This window comes from Tympanuchus pallidicinctus, unplaced genomic scaffold, assembly GCF_026119805.1.
Source record: "Tympanuchus pallidicinctus isolate F22 unplaced genomic scaffold, pur_lepc_1.0 scaffold8, whole genome shotgun sequence".
In the NCBI taxonomy this organism is placed as follows: domain Eukaryota; kingdom Metazoa; phylum Chordata; class Aves; order Galliformes; family Phasianidae; genus Tympanuchus; species Tympanuchus pallidicinctus.
Genome location: NW_026294802.1, coordinates 12,565,534 through 12,585,468, shown reverse-complemented (window position 1 = coordinate 12,585,468; position 19,935 = coordinate 12,565,534). Strand labels below are relative to the sequence as shown.

Here is a 19,935-nt window from a genome sequence, read left to right as displayed (position 1 = left end):
ATGCTACTCCTGACATTTGTGAAGAGGACCCTCGGGGCTAGACTGAAGATAATGGATGGAATTAGCTTTTGGATTTTGTTGGCTTATATGGAGAGTCAGGTCCTATAGGGGCACTTCTCCCAACACAGTTACAGCAGTCAGAAGACATGCTCTCTAAGCACAGAGATTTTGGGTGTGCTTCTTCATGCTTACGTATAGCAGTATGTGCACATCCCTCTAAAAATTGATCTGCCTAGTCAGGCATTACTTTGTAAGATGGTAGTCACTGATACAAGAGTTCTGGGTTTTCTCACCTCAGTCTTAAAATGTCAGCTTTACAGACCACTGGCTTTGCTACAGCAGGCAAAATAAGAGCAATACCTTCTGCTTAGTGCCTCTTCCCTCAAAGTATGTGTAAGAGGTTGTCATGTTGAAAGGGAAGACTGGTCAAGGTTACTCCCCATTTATTTTCCAGAAGCCTCCTTTAGAGCTTCCATTACACGTGTGGGAGAGGTTCTTATCAAGCACATATTAGGGATGGTGACTTCAGCAGTGAAGAATACCCATCATCGCTTGGTGCTGCAGTGCAGTAGCATCATGTAGTCTCCAGATCAGGATAAAAGTGGGAGGTGAACTTCTGGTGATTTTGCTTTCAGTTGCTCAGGCCTCACTGTGAGAAAGCAGGACAGCAGAATGGGACGCTCATCAAGGGAGATGATGGTCTGTTATCCTGTATTACTGCTGCCCAGCACCCTATAACAGAGCTCAGGAGAAAAAGCTGTCCTAATACAAAGTTGCTGTTCCAGGCAGATTGCTAATTGGCACATGCAGAAGGGATGCAGCATACCTGTGCCTCGTTGCTGGACAGTGCTATTCCCTGCAGTGCTTACATCTTTCTGGTTGCCATGAAAGGATTGTGCAGATCACAGAAGGGAAAGCAGAGGGTCCTTTGATGAGGCTTAGTCCTTTCTGGTTGGATTAGAGGGAAAAATGAACTGAGGCTCCCTTCTGAGTCAAGGCAAGGTGGCAGAGACTCTGAGCTAGGTAGGAAGGAGGGGTTAGCAGTAGGTGAGACAAAGGGGAAGTGTCCCAAACTTGGGCTGTTCTTTCCACATAAGTGCTGTATACCAACTTCTCATTTTCCTCCTCCTCCTCTTCCTCACTCCTTCTTTCTCTCCTGGGGCAACCAGCCTGCTAGCCATGTCTTCTCTGATGAGGGCACTCCATCTCTTGTTGGATGCGTCCCACTCTGGCAAGACACCTGAATTCATAAACCAACCAGCCCCAGGATGCAGAGGGCTTCATTTCAGATCCTAAGGAAGGTTATTTTTCAATGGGGTTAATTTGGGGTGGAGGGGAAGAGGAAAACAAAACAAACACAAACCACCCCACGTTGCAAAGACCACTCCTGCCTGTGAAAAGCGTGCTTGCATCCACTGGAAAGAAAAGGCTGGTGAGCCCCACTGCGGGCTGTTTGTATGATTGTTTCTTTCCACAGCTGTGTTTTTTTGAACTGCTCTTCCTGTGTTCTGTTATAGAATAGTCTTACAGGAACCAATCATTAGCGCTAAAATACCTCAGGTAGGAGTGCCAGTGTGACCTGCCAACCAATCAGATTGTGGATTGCAGTGGAAAAAACTGAATTATACTAACCATTCCAGCACCACATTAGAGATGGGAACAGAGGCTTTTTTAGGGCAGTGCAGACTCCCGTGTGAGCCAAGCCCCCGCTGTAGCAGGGTGGCATGTGTCCAGATTTCACACCGAGTGGCATTTCATTCAAAAAATGTATTTATGTCAATTCAGTGGAAGAGTTAACAAGGTCATGCTTGTCCCATTACCATGTAGAAGCACCTGCTGGCTGCAATGGACACTGTTGTCCTGTCACCTCTTTTAATTCATTCATGCTCATTCCTGGTGCATGTATGCCACCCTTCTAATACAGAAATGCTGGAAACAGTTCTAGCCCATTCTGCTTCTGACTTCTGCTCTAGGGCAGTTTTGGGGTGGAAGACACGATCGTGCTTCAGCAAATTAAAGATCCCTAAACAGGGCTTTCAGTCTAAACCTAGCAGGTGGTCAAATGTGTCTAACAGGTACGTGAGTTAAATGTTTCTTAGTGGCATAAAAAGTGCCCAGCCACACTCTGTGTGCCTAAGGCAGCAAGGGACGAAGAAAAGGGAAGCTTATAACCATAGAATATGCTGGCATAGTAAGCCGTAGGTTTGGATTTCCTCATATTCCCATTGCAATGATGTTCCCATTGCATTGAACACCTAATGTGTGCCCGAAGAGCAGAGGAGAAGATGGGACTTCTTTTGAGCTGAAATATATAGTTTTAACATGCTCATTTATCTACGTTAATATGTTCTGTAATTGGAACGCTGCTCTAGCTGGGATTGCAGTTTCCTATCTATGTTGTTTTGCCAAGTTTGTCTCATTCCCTGAAATAACACAATATTGAAAAAGCTGTCATCTAATGCTAAGAAGGGATAAAAAAAAAGTTGGTTTTTTTTTTTTTTTGGCTTAAATAAAAGCATGACATAAGAGTCATTTGAAATACGGGCTTTTGTGAACACCTGGACGAATCCAGTTGTTTGCCAATTGGGATCTATAGACTCGGGCTCTCTACACATTCTTACGAGAAAGGGGGTCCAGCATAGCCCCCAGCAACGCTGGCAGTATAACAAGAGAAAGAGAACTTGAGTTAAAATAAGCGGCATTGAAAATTGTGTGAATTTATCTCACATGCTCTCCAGACAATCCGAAAGATTATACCAGAAAGAACTGGTCTTGGTTTAGACAGTCTTTTTGATTGTTAATCATTGCCCAGTAAAGATGCATAAGCTGAGGCTGCCCTTGGACTGTCCCACAGATACATCTCCGACCTAGCATCTTTCACAAGAAGCTCAGGCACGCTCATTTCCTTTGAGACAAGGCTAATGATTTTAAACACTGCACCTACATGGGTAAACCACTTCACATAAATAGATGGAGTGGAAATTTGCATGGCTGTCCTGGGTTTCAGGGATCATGGCACTGAACGGTGTCTTCTGTTGCAGTCTGGAGGAGTGTGGTGCAACTGGCAAGGGCCTTTTTGAAGTTACTATTTATGTCATTGGTAAACATGATTGCTCACGTTTGTTGAGGATGCTCTACATAGGTACAGTTTTTACTTGCTATACTACCTGAAGTGAGTGGCATCAGGAATCACTAGGAGTGGTAGGACCTTGTAGCTGAGGTTACGAGCTAGCTTTGCACACTAGTTAAAGTTGTCTGTGAACAGAAATGGCAGGAGGAAAACTGGTGCATTGGACAAGCTGAGTAGGGCTTCAGATGCATTGAGGGAATTACAGGTGGGTCCTGGGTTACAGAGAACGGGAGCCTCAGCTGGGTCAGGCAACCCGCACAGCGTCTCCTTCGCTCTGTACCGCTCCCGGAGCTTGACAAAAGTGTTGATGAAACCAAAAGGAGTAATAGCTGCGACTTTCTCCTCTTTCCTTCAGCCTGTTTTGGTGTATTTGGACCTGCTGGTCATGCTAAATACATCCCCTTGTCAGAAATCCTTCGGCTGTCCGCACTCATTGCTCCTACGACAGGACCGTACCATGGCCATTATAATCCCCATTTTTGGTTTTATTTGGAGTACACACAAGTAGAATTTGCAGACTGCTTTGAGCCAGGCAGGTCTGCCTGTGTGTGTGTACCTGTATCCTGTGACTTTATTTATTTTTTTGAAATTAACAGTAGCTTCAATTTTGCATCAGTGCATGGTTAAAAAGCAATACACGTCAGCTATTCCTTAACTTCATTTCTCCAATGAATTATTTCTCCTGTGTTTTTTTGTTTTTGTTTTTTTTTTTTTGTTTGTTTGTTGTGCAGTTGACTGAAGAAATGTTAACATCCCGCTCTAAATCTCTCAGTGGAGTCTCTGTTCCCTTCTCTGATATAACAGATGGGTTATTGCTTGTTATAATTATTAACATTGTGGTGTGGGACAGGGCATGGGTGGGAGCCATTTCGGGGGGGAGGGCGGGAGGCTGCGGGAGTTGTTGAGGTTGGAATGTTAACTCCAGTGGTGACTGACTGTTTCCGTAATAGCAGGTTGTTGTGGCTGCACGCTCTAGTACTTGAGGCTGTGTACTTCACTGAGCTTGTGGTAGAGCCTAGGGCGAACTGCTGTCCCAAGAGAATGCTGGGATGGATAGAACTAGCCAATATGAGTCTGAACGTGGTGACTTTGCTGGTTGTTCTAGCTCCAGATGTCAGCATGCTTAGTTTTTAATTTTGATTAATAAATGTTACGCCATCCCCTCCCCCCCCTTCCCACACCTGATTCCAACCCTTCTTTTCTTCTTTCTTGTTTTGGTTTGGTTTGGTTTCATTTCCCTTTACGAGAGATATGAGTTATAAGAGAATTACTTGATAACCCTTGCTAGGTTTCAAACTGCATCTTGCTCTCATGTGTGGGGCGTGTGCCGGTCACATTCGAAATGGCTTCCGATGTGACACGTGGCTGATGGGTGAGAGGGAGAAGGGGGCAGTGCTAGGAAAATTCTGCTTCTGTGCCATGCCCAAGTGATAGACTGCACCAAGAGTTCACTGAGGTTGGAAGCTTAGGGAAACACCAGCAGGTCCTAATTTGGTGAGGTCAGTCAAGGTTTCATTCGGATTGCCTTTTGTTTGTCTCGTCTCCCTCGCTTTTTAGAGCTGAGGGCAATAGTGGTGTGATGCTAGCACACCAGAAATAAGCCAGATCTCCCCAGACCATCAATCTGAAATGCACAGATTGAAACGACTTGTTAAGAGCAACCTGGTGATTGAATTCACTCTTAAAGATTCATGTTACTCTCTTCTGTTAACTAGAAGACTGAAGGTCTAGCAAGTCCCTCTCCTCCAGAGTAGGAAACCACCTCTAGGCATGTTTTGGATAGCCCTTCTGCAGGGGCAACCAAAATGAAGTTGAAGTCATGGCCTCTATTTTAAAAGCTATCTGGTCCAAAACTGAGAGCTGCTGAGCAAAGATAAATCATAAAATCATGGAAATCATAGAATGACATAGGATGGAAGGGACGTTAAGTTCCAACCCCCCTGCCACAGACGGGGTTGTCAACTAATGGATCAAGTACTAGACCAGGGTGCCCATGGTCCCATTTAACCTGGCCTTGAGTGCCTCTGGGGATGGTGCATCCACAACCTCTCTGGGCAGTCTGTTCCAGCACCTCACCACTGTTAATAAAACAAATAAACAAAACCTTCTCCCTGACATCTAGTTTAAATGTCCTCTCTTTTAGTTTAAAACCATTCCCTCTTGTTCTTTCACTATCTACCCCTGTATATGATATAAAATCATTACAGGTGAAGACCTCTAAGATCAAGTCGAACCATCAACCTATCACCAGCACTCCATAAAACCAACTCCTATGCTAGAGCATGTGTTGTGCTCCTAGTTGCATGCAACCGTAAGATTTACAGGGAAAAAGTGGTAGTGATATTTTGAGCCAGTGCTGGAGGTGAAGAGCATAACTCTGCCTTCTGGTCCTTCAAACTCTGAAATGTCAGTTAAAAAGAAAAAGGAAAAAGCCCCAGGCAATCTGGAGTTTTCCGGTGTTATTTACGGCTCGTTGTGTTTCTGGCAAATCAAACCCATGGTTCATTTACCATTGCACCTCCCCCTTCTCCCCCAAGTTAACAAAAACATGTAGAATCAAGAAAGATCTGACCTTGGCTTCAGAGCTTCGTCCTGACTGCCACGTGCAGCCCTTGTCCCCTGGTCTAAAAGGTGGCTGGGGTCCATCCCTCATTGTTGCAAGATGAGTAGAGCCATGGGTCTGGGCCTGGGCTTCCTCTGCCCTGAGAACTTCTGGTGTGAATTCCAGCAGGACACTCCCAGGTCTCCCTCTGGGTCAGGATTCTTGTTTTACCTACTCAGCTGGAGCTATATTTTCAGGAACTGCCCCTTCTGAGTGTAACCATTTTAAAGATCTTTAATACAGATGTGTAGCATAGATAGAAATGCAGCAGCAGTACAGACTGTTCAGACATGATTTCTGCCAACCCGTTTCCTTCTTACTTTAAGGGAGGGGTATCTGTGCTGGTTTGCTTGTTGGTACCCCTGAGGCCACCAGAAATGTATCTCCCTGACCATCATTTCCTGGTTGCTTTTTGGCTTTCCTGGCTATTGATGCTTTTATGCATCTGAACCAAAAGAAAATCTATCCTTTGGGTCTCCCAGGCTTTAAAAAAAAAAAAAAAAAGACAAAACAAGGGGGAAAAAAGCAGGAGTTTGTCTGAATTATGTCCTTTCTAAAATACATCCTTCATGGAAGGTGCCCACCTCTGATTTCCCCAGTGTAGGAGGAAGGGGACATAGAAATTATGTTGCATGCAGTATTTCAGCTCTCTTCTGGATTTCTGTTTCCACATGCCAAATTTAGTTTCCTACTGGGATATCACCATGCTCAAGCTTGCTTTAATTTATTCCTTCTGCTAAACGGGGCAATGGAAGAGTGTTCGTAGTCCTTCTGAGCAAAGGAAGACGCACGTGCCAATGTGCGATGCTCGTAATACACGTGACATGGGAGCTGATGCAGTTTGAAACACTTCCTCTCCTTGTGATGTGTGATTCCTTTTTCATTTTTATTTTTCTCTACGTGGGTGGACAGGTATCTGTAAAGTCAGTTCTCTTCTCTCCTGCAGGGTGGATACGCAGCCTACAGATATGCACAGCCTGCTACTGCAACAGCAGCCACGGCCGCTGCAGCCGCTGCAGCAGCTTACAGCGATGGGTATGTAAGGGGCAGGCAACCACGGGGCTGGCTTGCTGTGCTCAGAGATCTGAGGAGCTGTGATCCATTACAGTTCTTCTCTACTTCTTTCCCCATTTCTTTGTCTTACTTGCACTCGCACACATGCATGCACTGCCCAGCGTGAAGGATGAGTGCACGACTTGTCTCTGCTCCCAGGCAGCATTGCCCTCCGGCGTGTGCGAGCCGGCGCAAATCCTGGCCCCTTCCTTAGCCTGGGGACTCCTTGTGCAAAGGAGGAGGTGTGGTCATGGCTCAAGGTTGAAAGGCCTGGTTGGCGTTGCAGGCTCCTTGCTCTCTGACTCTGAGCAGGTTGCTCCATCACTGCGTGCATTTCTCTCCCCATCCAGAACTTAAGAATTTCTCAGCTCATATGGCATAGGGTGCTTTAACATGCAGCTCCGTGTAAATGGAAAGGATGATCATCATCAGAGTGCTCACCATAAGATTTTTCATCTCCTGTGCAGTGAGGCTGTGTTTTAATCTTCGCACACGTGAGAGCATTGAAGTTCGTGCTCCCTTCTGTTCTGGAGAACCCGCAGTACTTTCCGTGTAGCAGCTGGTACTGTGCCAGTAGCGCCGGCACTGGGGGCTCCCCCTCCTCCCCCACCACATCACTCGAGGCGAGGGCTGCAGTAGTTGCCACGTGCGAGGTGCTGACCTCTTTCCTACAGGTTGAGCTCCTGGTGCTGCCACGTCCCTCCTCGCAGGCCCGTCTCTCGCCCATCTCATACCGTGCATGGCGGCATGCCCGTAGGCTCTCTTCCAAGAGGGGCAGCCCATGTGCATGTGTGTGCATGTATGCATACATGTGTGTAGAAGGGCATGCTGCTTCTTCCATTGCCTGTGGTCAGACAGCTGTTTCTCTGCCCCCCCAAAGTGACTCTCTTTCTCTTTTTTTTTTGTATGTTTTCTCCCTCTCTTCAGTTATGGCAGGGTGTACACAGCAGATCCTTACCATGCCCTTGCCCCTGCCGCTAGCTACGGAGTTGGCGCTGTGGTAAGTGCAATTTTCTTTCTTGTGCTGTTTCTCAACCCCGGCACGGGGAACAGCTGCTCACTGTGTGTCGGGTACTGGAACTTCATCCAGAAAGATTTCTTCATTGAGGGAGGAGGTCCCTAGCTGCAGTGCCAGCTCCTTCCTAGTTGTGCATTCGTATATCTGCATGTGTGCGCTAGGAAAGGAGCCAGGTTTAGGAGAGCAGTTATCACTCAGTGTTGTACATCTTGTGCGAAGGAGGTGGTGGGAGGATCACCAGAAACATCGGGAACCAGAGCGTTGTAGGTGCATTGGTACATCTGTATCAAGGAGGTAGACAGAGCAAGAGTCGGCAGTGGCTGAAGATGCACGACGTTCTTCCTTACCTTTTTCATTAGCTTTAAGGGCTCTATTGCATATTGAGAGATCAGTGCGAGGTAGAGTAAGGGAATAAGTTTTTCTTGTGACATCTTGCAGCAGAGCTGCACTCGGTTCCCTCTTCTGCTAGCAGAAGCATGCGGTGTCCTGCCTGCCAGCGGCAGTTATGCAAGGGCAGGAATGAGGTATGCTGGCATCGCATGGGAGTGGCACAGCTTGCTGAGAACACATGCCTGCCCATCTGCTTCTAGCCAGTGCAGTATCTGTGTTGCTGCAAAGGCTGGAATGCAAATGTGTGCGGAGAAAAAGTGCACCTAAATATAGATGTCTGCAGTGTAGCTCCTCTGTTTGAGCCGCAGCTCATCATGTGGATTCCTTTTAGAGTCAATGGAGGAAACAGAGGTTCTTCTAGGATAGCAGGTCATCGTGCCTCTGTCAGACCTGTACATTAAGCTGAGATGAAGAGGATCCTAGAAGTGCACTTCTGCTATCTGAAACATCAGCCTAGACAACTGGCTTAGAAAGTAGGACTCATGAGTCCCTCTCGTACTGAGGTCTGTGTGCCTGGGACTTGCCAGACTTCCCCTCCAGCTGGCTGCCTGTGAGCCTGGCCCCTGAGCTACTGCTTGCTTTAGCAGGCGAGGTGATCTTTTGTCTCTTAGATGGTGGCAGGTCAGTGCCAGGACACGTCCGCTAGCCCTGAGCGCCTCCAGGCATGGTTTGCCCTCCTAACAGCCTCTTCTTTTCTCATTTGATTTCTACAGGCGAGTTTATACCGAGGTGGCTACAGCCGATTTGCCCCCTACTGAAGTGACGTGAGCCCCCTGCAAGTGGGACAGCCCCCCCAGTTCATGAGGCCTGGCTATTGCAATATTTACTAGTAGAGGAACTCTATAGCAAGACGAGGAGGAAAAACAAAAACAAAAGAGAATACTTTTTTATACCTCACTATGTTCTTTGAATATGTATTTTTTTTTTCCTTTAAATTTCTGCCTTTAATTCTTTTGTTCCAAAGATTGTGCTTTTTTTTTTTCTTTTTTTTTTTTTTTTCCGGATTTTTTTGTTTGGTTGCTTTTTTTTTTTTTTTTTTTGTTCTGTTTTTTTTTTGTTTTGTTTTGTTTTTTTAATTTTAACTGTGGTAAAAAAAAAAAAAAAAGAAAAAAAAAAGAAAAAAAAAGATAATGCATTTCCGTGTGTGTATGTTGGTGCATAGCTTATCCTACCAATCACGGAAAAGGCGATTAGCGATAAGGAAAGCTGTTAGAAACTGCTATTAATCAGGAACACGCAGGCAGAGTTACTGCCCTGGGACTGGTGCTCAGTGCCCAGGAGGCGGGAGGACGTGAGGGAGAAGTCTCCACCTGCCGTGTTTCTGCTCTGCAGAAGGAAGCGCTCTTTGGCTGTGGCTGGGACCTTACTGCTGGTGGGAGATTTTGCATATGGAGAAGGGGGAAATGCGGAGACTTCCCTCCTCTTTTTTTTTTTTAATCAGCACCCGACGACGCGCACGGGTTTGGGACAGTTGCAGCAGTGTCAGAATTTTAGACTCGGCGAGAGAAGATTTCCTCAACCTGCCCAAAGACTTTGGCTGTTACCGCTGCACAGGGGACAAGACTTTGGAAGGAGTTTTTGAGCAGGAGGATCCTTCCCTCCCGCACACACAACTTACTCTAGCTGATCGTTGTCCATTGCTGGTGGCTGTAACTCTCTTAGTTTTCCATCCTCCTTTTCGAGACCCTTCTCCCTTGCTGTCCCTTTGCTCCCTCTCTTCCTCGAGGAGCGGCTGAAGCAGTGCAGCATCACACAGAACCTCTGCTGCGGACAGCAAGCGGTTCCAGCTGAGTGCAGCCGTGACGATGAAGAAAGCTGTGGCTGAAGAAGCGTGCATCAGTGCTGACATCCAGCCGGCGAGGTCTCTCCTTCTGCTCATCCTGAGCTGCTTAGACACTGCAGCGAGCAATCAGTTTCAAGTAACGTGAATGAGGAAAAGCAAGTCAGTGTATAAGCTGCTGAGGTGAGGGGCATATGCACGTGGGTTTGTCTGGGGGAAGAGCGTCCTTTATGTTCAAACGTGATCCTGGTTTTGTTTCGGTCAGGAGTTTGGGAGGAGGCAGAAGCAGTTTGTACAAGCTCTGAATTCATAGGAACTTCCCACCACAAGCTATGTATCCAAGGCCCTTTCAGTCACATTGGAGCCCTGGGTCCGTTCTGCCTAGCCTCCCATAGAAAGTTGCACACCTGGGCTGCTGGGTCCATAACGACACTACATAAGACAAGATTTGGAAGCGGAGAGCCCGCTCGGGGTACAGCTCTGTGACTCCCCCAGCACTGTCTCCCTTCTCTCCCCAGCAGCGATTTGGCTGGACCACGAGGTTGGCGTTCTTGGCTGACCTCCATCCTAGGTTCCCAGCAGCCCCGGTGCTCAGAGGGAAGTGCTTTTACACCATCCCTAAGCTGGGTTAGAGAAGCGTGGTTTCACTGAGCTGCCTCAACTCTTGCTTCTTGGAAGGACTTCTTGGAGCATGGGTTTGTTGGTGGACTCTCTCCTACTCCTGCCATACCCTTGCTTCTCCACCCACTGCTGATAGCAGAATAGGAAACCTCCTGCATTTAACACTAAGCAATGTCTACAAGCTGGGCTCCTGGGAAGGTGTCCTGGCCCAGCCATGCACAGCCATGCATTCTTTGCTCTCCCCCAGTGAAACGCAGCCTCTCTGGGTGCAGCAGAGGGGAAGAATGGGGAGGCCGTTGGTTAAGCTAGAGACCCTGAAGCTATTGATTCTCTGGAGGAATAGCTAGAAAAAGGGGACACCAAACTGCCAGCCTGTTGGCCACCTTTTGCTGTTTTGTTTTGTTTTGTTTTGTTTTGTTTTCCTGGTTTTATTGTTGGTTTTTAATTTTTTTTTTTCCAAGCCAAAGTTTGGTTTGTTGCTGTTGTGACTATTTTTTTTTTTGTTTGTTTGTATATAAATATTTTAGTTAGATTGAAAAAACGGGGAGGGGGGCACAGGGTGTTGGGGCTTTCACAAAAACTAGGAAATGAGAGGGAATCGGGGCTCCTGGGGGCTCTTGTTGGAGCTGCAGGGGGCTCTGTGGTAGGAGCAGTGTGAGGGGAACCGTGCCCACTGGGGGGCTCACACCCCTCTGCCCCTTCCCTGCAGTTCAGCTCAGTTGGTTCTCACCCACTGCCAACTCTTCCTCTCGGGCACAGGAGGCCGGCCCCATTTCTGCCTCCCAGCAGAGTCTATGCACGGCAGCTTCAGCCTACCCGCGTCTGTTGAGAGGCCAGGGGGCTTCGTTGTGGTGCCCCGCTGTATGATCTCCAAGTAAAACCTGCTCCAGAGCATCCCGGTTCTCCTGCTTCCATCGCTCCCCACCAGGCTCCCAAAGTCTGAAACGTTGCAGTGAGCAGCGGGAGTGCTGAGCTCCCCTTTGGCAAACAGCAGGTGTGGTTTTGCTTGGATCCTAATGAGGTGCGTTCAGAGCAGCCAAGCCTTGGCTATACTGTCTTCTGGAGGAGTGAGGACAGAGCCTATATCTCCCTATGCAAAATGAGTTGCTCTTAATGAGTTTAACTGGGTCCTGGCTTGTCTGGCAGACAGCAGCTAACATTGTCCCTGAGGAGGCTCTGCAGGCGAGTCCCCAGGGCTTGGCTTTCACAGGGGCAGCACGGGCTGGCACAGAGCTTGCTGCTGTCACCTCTTGTCCGGTGGCACCCAAGGGTTCCTCTTGGTGCAGAGGAAGGGAAGTTCCTCTGAGTGTTGCTGTCTTTTTTTGTCTTATAGCAGATCTGGCCAGTGCACCATGTTATACCGATACAGTTTTGAGTTGATGAGCTCCTTTTTTTTCTATAGTGTGCCGGTCTGTCTTTCCTTGAGGGTGTAGTTGTGCTGGTATACAGCTGAATTCTACTGGCGTAGCACACTCTCTACTGGGAATAGGTCTCATCGGTGCCTGGTGTGCAGCGTAAACCTCCCCCTATTACCAGCTGCTAGGAAAAGCTTTAGGAAAAGCTGTGCTGGGAGCTGAGCCAGCGGGGAGCTCACCCAGGTCTGGGTGGATCCAGTGAGGGGTTCAGAGAGACAAAGCCATGTTTTGAAGTAGCCTGAGGGAGAGCAGGCTGGCCCAGCGAGGGCTTGTTGCGGAGACCTGTGGTTCAGTCAGCGCTCTGTCAGTGACCTTCACATCACTGCCCTAGGCTTGCTTTCCCATCCCTAATGCACAGGTAATAGTTTATCCCCCGTTCTCACCCATTTTATCTGTGGAAGCGTGCAACACGAGGGCTGTCAGAGTACCAGGCTCAGGTGTAGCTGCGGTACCGTTGGTGCCACCATCTCATCGCCCGCCCTTCTCATCCTGGAAAGAGATGTGGGCTGCTGGCTGGTGTAGAGAGCTCCTGAAGCGGGGAGTGCAGAGCCCCCCCCCCGCTGGTTCCTACCCGCATACATCCCCAGCCCTTCCCTGTCTGCATCCCAGCTCAGCCCCAAAGCAGGAGATGGGCGGAGTGTTGGAAACTTATCAAAGGGAAACCACCGCAGGCTCTGGGTCCGGCTCCGCAGGGGAAGCGTGTGGGAGCTGCAGCCCTTGGTGCAGAGGGTGATGGTTGAAGCGTGTTACCTGTTTGCACTGTTTTAATATAGGAGTGGGGGGGAAATGAAACCAACCCAACCTAGTGAATGCGATGAGCATCCGATGTAAACTTCTTTGTGTTTTTCTTTTGTCATGCTCTTGGAAAATGTCAAACATTTTGTAGTATGCACCAGTGAGACTTGATTCTTTGTTGCATAAAACACTATTTTCGGTGATGTTAATGTCTGACGAGCCCCTTCCCTCCACCCCACTTTACTGGTTGCCCTTTCTAGCCTCAAACTTTGGTCAGACCTTTCTTCTGCAACAACTCCAGTCCCCAAGGCGAGCAGGAGGCCAACGGCCAGCGTGTGAAATGGGGCCCTACTCAAGCAGGCTCAGGGCTTTTCCCCAGTACGTGTTCCTCTAGCAGAACTCAGCAGGATGGCCCCCCTCCCTCCCCAGCGTGCATGGAGGGATGTCTGGGTCCTGTCCCCGCTGCCGACTCAACGTTGGGAAGCACTACCAGTCATCATCCCCTGGGTACTGGGCTGTGCCTGTTGGCAAGCCAGAATCCTTACCTGATTCACCAGGAGCCTGCTGGTGTTTGAAGCCGTCCATCCCAACGTTCATTTGGCTGGCAGTTGGTAAAATGCCACTTCATATCCCACCCCCATCCCACCCCCTGCTTTTTTTTTTTTTTCCTGGACTGGGTCAATGAGAAATCTTGTACCAGGCTCCCAGTTCTCTGCTGCTGGAGGGGCTCGTTGCTTCCCCAAGGAATGGGGTTCCTTGCAGCATTCAGGCCTCCTGCAGGAGCAGCCTCAGTTGTGGTCATGTTTTCCTATGATTTTGTTTGTTTGTTTGTTTGATCACAGTATTTTGTGTGCGTGTTGTAGTTTTGGCAGCTTGGATTTGGCTGCGTTACCATGTGACGAAATAATCCTCTTTTACCCCAGGGGATGTGATTTGGTTTGGGGCTTTTTTTTTTTTTTTTCTTCTTTTTCTGTTTTGTTTGGGATTTTTTTTTTTCTTTTTCTTTTCCTACGATAGAATCCTGCTTGTAAATAAGCTGGAGCTCAAACTTGGGGCCCGCAGCCTCAAAGCGGGGCCGCAGAGCGATGCCGGCTGGCGGAGCGTGGCTCTGACCCCCCAGGCCGACCTGCTGAAGAGCCGGAGGGTTCCCCTGCGAGGCCGAGATGCCGCAGCACCTCCCGGGGCAGCGACGGAGTCGCCCCTCCCCACGGCCCCCCCAGCACCTCCCATTGCCAGGTACCACTGGGGAGCGGGACGTGCCCCCACGGACGCGGCCCTTTCCCCTGGCTCATTTCCTAGGACGCCCGAGCCGCTTGCCCAGGGTCCCATTTCCCCGCTGACTCTGGAGAAGCAGCAGCTGCATCCCAGGGCTTTGTGACAGCCTCTTGACTTCCCACCCTCCCTCGTTAAGTATCATATTGTATAGTAGCTTTCAGACCATACAGTATTCATTGGGTTATTCCTATAATTATCAAGTAGCTGGAATTGTGAAGGTCGGAGTAGTTAGATCTTTAGCTTTTATTCCTTTTTTTTGTATTACTATCCATGTGTATAAATTATTGATCATGTTGCTGGCTTTTATAAACTCTAAGCAAGGGGGGAAACCCTTCCTAACCCTTTGCAAATGGTAATGAAGCACTGTTTTTAAATAAAAGAGAGAAACACCAGTCGGACGGCTCCTCGGTGTGTTTGTGGGTGCCTGGGTGGGTTCCAGCAGCGCATCTCCTGCAGGGCGCCGCCAGAAGGGGGGGGAGATGGAGATGGATCCACGGTGGGTAATATGGGTGGCAGGAGGATGGCTGAGCTAGATGAGAGTACAGTCCTTTTCCAACCTTAATGACTACGTGATTGTCTTGTAATGGGTGAAGCCTGGTGTGATCTCAGCCTGCCTGCCCGTAACCCCACGCTCTTCCAGGAGCTCCGATGTGACTTTAGCCACCGCTTCGCTCCTCCTACCTGCACCAGCAGCAGCCAAGCAGGAGTTCATTCGTATTCTGTGAAATGCTCAGAGTGAAAGATGTCATGCAAATATATATATACACACACACAAATAATCAGATGCCTTTTCTGCTGAAATGAGCCTAAAAATAACAAATAATAAATCCCTGCGGGCAATTTGCAAGTAATTACGGAAGCATCAGCTGAGCGAGATGGTGGTGCGGAATGGGCCGAGTACAGCTGAAGCCAGCACTGGGTTTGTTAGGTTGGTTTTGGAGATGCGAGACACCGGGCGCAAGAGGAAGGGGCTGTGGGCAGCGCTGCGGGGCTGCGTGTGCTCCTCCAGCATTCCTCTGCGGTGTTTACTGGGGAGCTGCAGTGTGTTCCCGTCAGATGATGCTCGCTGCATTCTAACAATAACTCGAGAGGATGTTCAGCAGCAGCTGCTAAAATTAGATGCCTGGGAGTCAGGGTGATGGTGGCAGAGCTGGAGCAGGGGCTCTGCATCAGGAGACGTCTGGAGATAAAGCCCTGCAGCGCTGGGACTGAAGCACGAGGCAGTGGGGCGCTCAGAGAGTGAAGAGAAGGCAGCACAGGGCTCAGCCTTCAGTTCAAGGCGTGTGGGTAAAATGGCTGCTCTTGGGGCTGACTGTTAAGCCCTTCAAGCAGTCAAAGAATCACAGAGCAGCTCAATTTTGGAAGGAAGCTCAAAGCCCACCCAGCCCCATCCTGATCCGTGGGCAGGGTTGTCACCCACCAGCTCAGGCTGCCCAGAGCCCCATCCAACCTGGCCTTGAACCTCCAGGGATGGGACACCGCAGTGTCTGCGCAGCTGTGCCAGCGTCTCACCACCCTCTGAGTATTTCTCCCCAACATCTGACCTAAATCTCCCTTCTTTTAGTTAAAGCCATTTCTCCTTGTCCGCTCACTATCAGCCACGTAAAAAGTGGCTTTCTCAATGCAGTAACCTTTCTGCTTTGCTCAAAGTAAACTTGCTAGAAATAAAGCTTGTCCAAGGAGGATGATGGTGATTCTTTAGCAAGCTGACAAGGGAAAGAATGGTCTGTTGGGAGCAGGGGCAGTTAGGATGGAAGTGTCTCAGTGCTGATCCAGTGGCTGCAGAGAAGGAGGCCCTGCACCATGCATCCGTCCCTGGCCTGGTGATCTGGTGGGCAGGTACTGATGCCCAGGGAGAAGTCCCGATTCCCAGGGTAGCAGCGGGGTGACTTTTGCTTGGAGTTCACTGCTGGTCTCCTATTGACTATCCTGGCTTCAGGATGATGGCCTGGGAATTCTTCTGATAGCCTTTCACTTTGGTTCAGGCAAGATGGGTTTGTCGTTCTCAATTTTAACGTCCATGTGAGCATGGCTGCGCTGCATGGTTCCTGCAGCTGGGGCTGAGCCGGAGCAGCTGGGGCTGGAGGTGGCAGGAGTGAGGGAGATGAGACTGCCAGAGCTCATCTGCTTATTCGCCCCAAAGAAGGGCAATTAGTTGCTTTCTAGAAGTGCCTTACAAGGAGCAAAGATCTGGCTTTCCTAGGGCTGTAACACACCCTGGCGTTTGGGTCTTGAGACTGGAAAAGTCCAGCCCTCTGTGTTGGCTGTGGGACTCACTGCAGTGAGTTATGGCTGAAGCACTTCTAAATGTCACATCCCAAGCCCGGAGCTTCCAGTGACTCATGCTGGCTGGCCCTACTGCTGACTTTCTTTGCTGACTCGCCCGCTGGCCTGGCTGCTCTGCCTTTGCCCTATGGCCGAAGCCCCTACAACTGAGTGCTGCTGCTCCTCCAGCTTTTGCGTGCTCCCGTTTCTCTCCCTGCAGCAGCAGCAGAGCAGGAGCTTCACAGCCTTTGGCCAATTTGCTGCAGCAACGCATCCATGCTGGGAGCCATGCAGAGCCAGCACCCCCAGCAGCTGTCCCAGTTTGCAGAAACTTTCTTGCCTTTTTAAGGACATGCCGAGTGCTGCACTCTAACTTTAGCACAAAGGTATGGTTGACTTGGCTTCTTTTATTAATGGGTGGGTATAAATAAATCTGCTCTCGGTGCCTGTCTTCCATGTGTAAACACCGAGCTCCGTCCCAGCTCTTTTTGATGATAAATTCCTCATCTTTTGAATCGCAAATCACTTCTGTGTGTCTCGGGAGGAAGCGTCAAAACGCAAAGTCACTTTGCTTTTTATAGCCCCTGCGCGCTCCGGCTGAACTCCGCTCGGAAATCACTGATTTCATGGAGCCCTTCGACAACAGCAGCCCTCACGTGTTTGCATCACTGCCAACACAGCCTCCTGCTGCCGTCCTCTGCTCTTTGCCAGAGGCTGGGAAACCTCACCGTGCAGAAAACCTCTGGGTCTTTGCTGTTCCCCATCAGCGCACCCCCTCTGTGCTGCTGCTCTCCAGATAAAGCTCGCGCCTTTGGCCAGATTCATGCAGGTGCGAGGCTCAGAGCTGCCTGAGGGGAGAAGAACCACTTGGTGCTCCATGGGGACATCCCTCAGCAGGGCTGTTGCTGCAGGGCCATGGACCTGGGCAGGTGCATGGTGGGTCTGTGCTCGGATCTCCTTGGGCAGATGTGAGATGTTGAGAGTCCCAAAGGCAGAGAGGGGCCAGAGCAGCAGCATCATTATGGGCAGCCAACAGGCTGGAAAACAAGGTCTGGAGGACAGCCAGACTCTTGTGTGCACCTCTCTAGTGAACTGTAGGGATTTTGTTTCTCTCTTAATGATCCATGCATCCCTTCCCTCTCCACCACTGTGTAGTTCTCCTGAAGCTGCATTGTTCTCTATTAGTTATCCCAGTCTGAGCATCCCTGCTGAAAATCCAAGGAAATTTGCAGTGGGAATAGCAGAGGTGATGGATGAACCTCCTTTCTTCTACACAGCCTGCGGCCTTTTCATAGAATCATAGAATCAGAAATGTTGGAAAATGCCTCTATGACACATAGTCCAGCCACCAGCCCATCCCCACCATGCCCACTGACCACGTCCCTCAGTGCCACATCCACACGGTTCTGGAACACCTCCAGGGATGGTGACTGCACCACCTCCCTGGGCAGCCTGTGCCACTGCAGCACCGCTCTTTCTGAGAGCTATTTTTCCTAAATCACACCAGGCTGTGCCTATAACTGTGATCCCCATATGGGGAGAACCCCCGTGTGGTTGCATCCCTTCACTCCTGTGAGTTCTGATGTGAATTCCTCAGGGTTTAAAGCTTGTTCTTCCCACGCTACCTGGCTCACGTCCCATAACTTAGCCATGGTAAAGGCAGCAAGGGACATTTTGGGGCTTGTCCAGAATGCCAAGAGCTTGCCAAGGTCCAGCCATGGGAGTAAGGGGACAGGAGCGTCCCTTCAGACTTCAGCAAGGCCTGGCGTCCGTGTCAAGGCCCACAAGCCAGCACGAGTTGATGGCAGCAGAGCTCATGGAGGTGGGTGACGCTGTCCCCAGGTCTGGCTGCCATCCAAATAATGGACGGCATTTTACAGGAGATGTTTGTCTGAGCAGTGATGTTTGTGCTCAGGGTCACGTCTATTTTTGCTGCCACGCCATGTATTTTTAAATTGCGTTTGAACAGCACACAGCGCCCACGGCGAAGCTCCTTTCAGATCATTTGTCATGTCACAGAATGGTTTTGAATATCTGTCTGCTCATTTCAAGCTAAATATTTATCCTGTAATTAGATTGTTTTCTTTGATATATTTTTTTTTTTTTAATGGACAAAAAGTCACTGTTTGGCTGTGTAAAATGTTGGGAATACGCAGGTAGCGGGCAACACGCTTCTGCAGTTTGCGTTCTGCAGGTGTGGGTGGTAGGCATTCATGAGACACCCCTCCTAATGGGTTCCTACTGGGCCCATCACTGTGAAACCTCTCCCTGCCAGTGTCTAAGCCAGAATGCAGTGGGATATTGCAGCCATGTCATGGGGATGAGCGCATGGCCAGATTGCTTAGTGCTGTCTCCCCAGCTGGACCTTGGGCAGTGCGCAGCCGTGCAGAGCCACCAACCCCCAGCCCCAAAACCATCTGTGCCCCCCCCCGATGTGGGTGCAATTGGGCAGCTCCACGCATGGCAGGCTGCACAGCTGTAGGGAACGGCGAAGGTCTGGGCCAAATGTGGGTTAATGCTCTTCTGCTGCTTCACTGCCTGAGGTCATGCACTGGCGGAGACGGAGGGAGGCCGATACATGCATGTGTGGGCAAAGACAGAAAGGAAGGAGCACGCTTCATACTTCATTGAGGCACTTGAAAAGCATTCGCCGCTGTTGTAATTTCACTCCTGAGCAGAGATGTCCAAAATCTCGGCTTCTGGTTCACTTGTGAGTTCAGGCTGGGAGGAAAAAAAAAAGTAGAAAGAAAGAAAGCAAATGGTATCAACCTCCCTCAGGCTGATGATACTTCTCTCTGGCTCCTGGCAGCCTCAGAGCCCCCTGCCCTGACATAGGGGTGCCACTGCCAGCAAGCGACTGGAGGTCCCTCATCCCTGCCCAGGTGGGACAGGGGCACAGAGACAGCGCCCAGTGATGCTCCTGCAGAGACAATAGGGGAAGATGGAGTGAGAACTCGTGGAATTCGCAGTGTGGGTTAGAGAGAAACTGAAGGTAAGAAAGGGGGAGAAAGACTTAAATTAAACTCTGAGATATTACTTCAAAGGGCACAGCAGGTGGCTGAGCTGCTGGGGAGTTTGGGGATTTGGTTCTGGGAGCATCTAAGAGCATGAGCTTCCACACAGACCTGAATCTGGTGCCAGGGGAGCTCTGCCTCAGAGCACAACCTTCTGTTTAATTATTTCTACCCTAATCTGTAGTAATTGTGTAGCATGAAATTATCCCACTCTGCATACAATAACTTTGCACTCGCAGCAGGCACCTTTATTTTTCTTACCCTGTGCAAATTAGGCACACATCCACCAGCTGTTTGGTAAATAAGCTCCTGCCAAGGAGTGCATTGGCCTTTCTTTTTTCTTTTTCCTCTTCTCACCTCTGATGGCTTCTGGTGATGTTGTTTCCTGTCTGCATAGCCTAAGCCGTGTTAAAGAAGGCTGCCTGCAGCAGTTGTATCTGCTAAGACGTTCACAGTGTTGTCTGACTGATCTGCCTGGGTTACCCTATGGGAGCAGGTGGCTCTGATAGGCCAGGGTGCAGTCTTCTGGTCCTACCACTGTGATTTCATCGACCTTAACAAGGCAACTGAATCAGAGAACCATTAAGGTTGGGAAAAAACACTAATATCACCCAGTCTGACCACCAGCCCATGCCCA

The 19,935-nt window shown here is 49.5% G+C and overlaps 1 protein-coding gene across 14 annotated transcripts in view; it reads left to right on the top strand.

Moving 5' to 3' along the window:
- Positions 1-14,411, top strand: part of RBFOX2 (RNA binding fox-1 homolog 2) — a 162,924-nt gene extending 148,513 nt beyond the window's left edge. For 6 of the 14 annotated variants that reach the window (XM_052668249.1, XM_052668257.1, XM_052668253.1 and 3 more), the window contains 4 exons: positions 1,518-1,560; positions 6,679-6,767; positions 7,713-7,785; positions 8,907-14,411. In XM_052668249.1, the coding sequence (XP_052524209.1) occupies positions 1,518-1,560; positions 6,679-6,767; positions 7,713-7,785; positions 8,907-8,951 (250 nt within the window). In that variant the 3' untranslated portion in view covers positions 8,952-14,411. Of the gene's footprint in view, positions 1-1,517; positions 1,561-6,678; positions 6,774-7,712; positions 7,786-8,906 lie in introns of those variants that run through there. The other 8 variants (XM_052668250.1, XM_052668258.1, XR_008202692.1 and 5 more) reach the window with 7 other exon arrangements.
- The last annotated feature ends 5,524 nt before the right edge of the window (positions 14,412-19,935 follow it).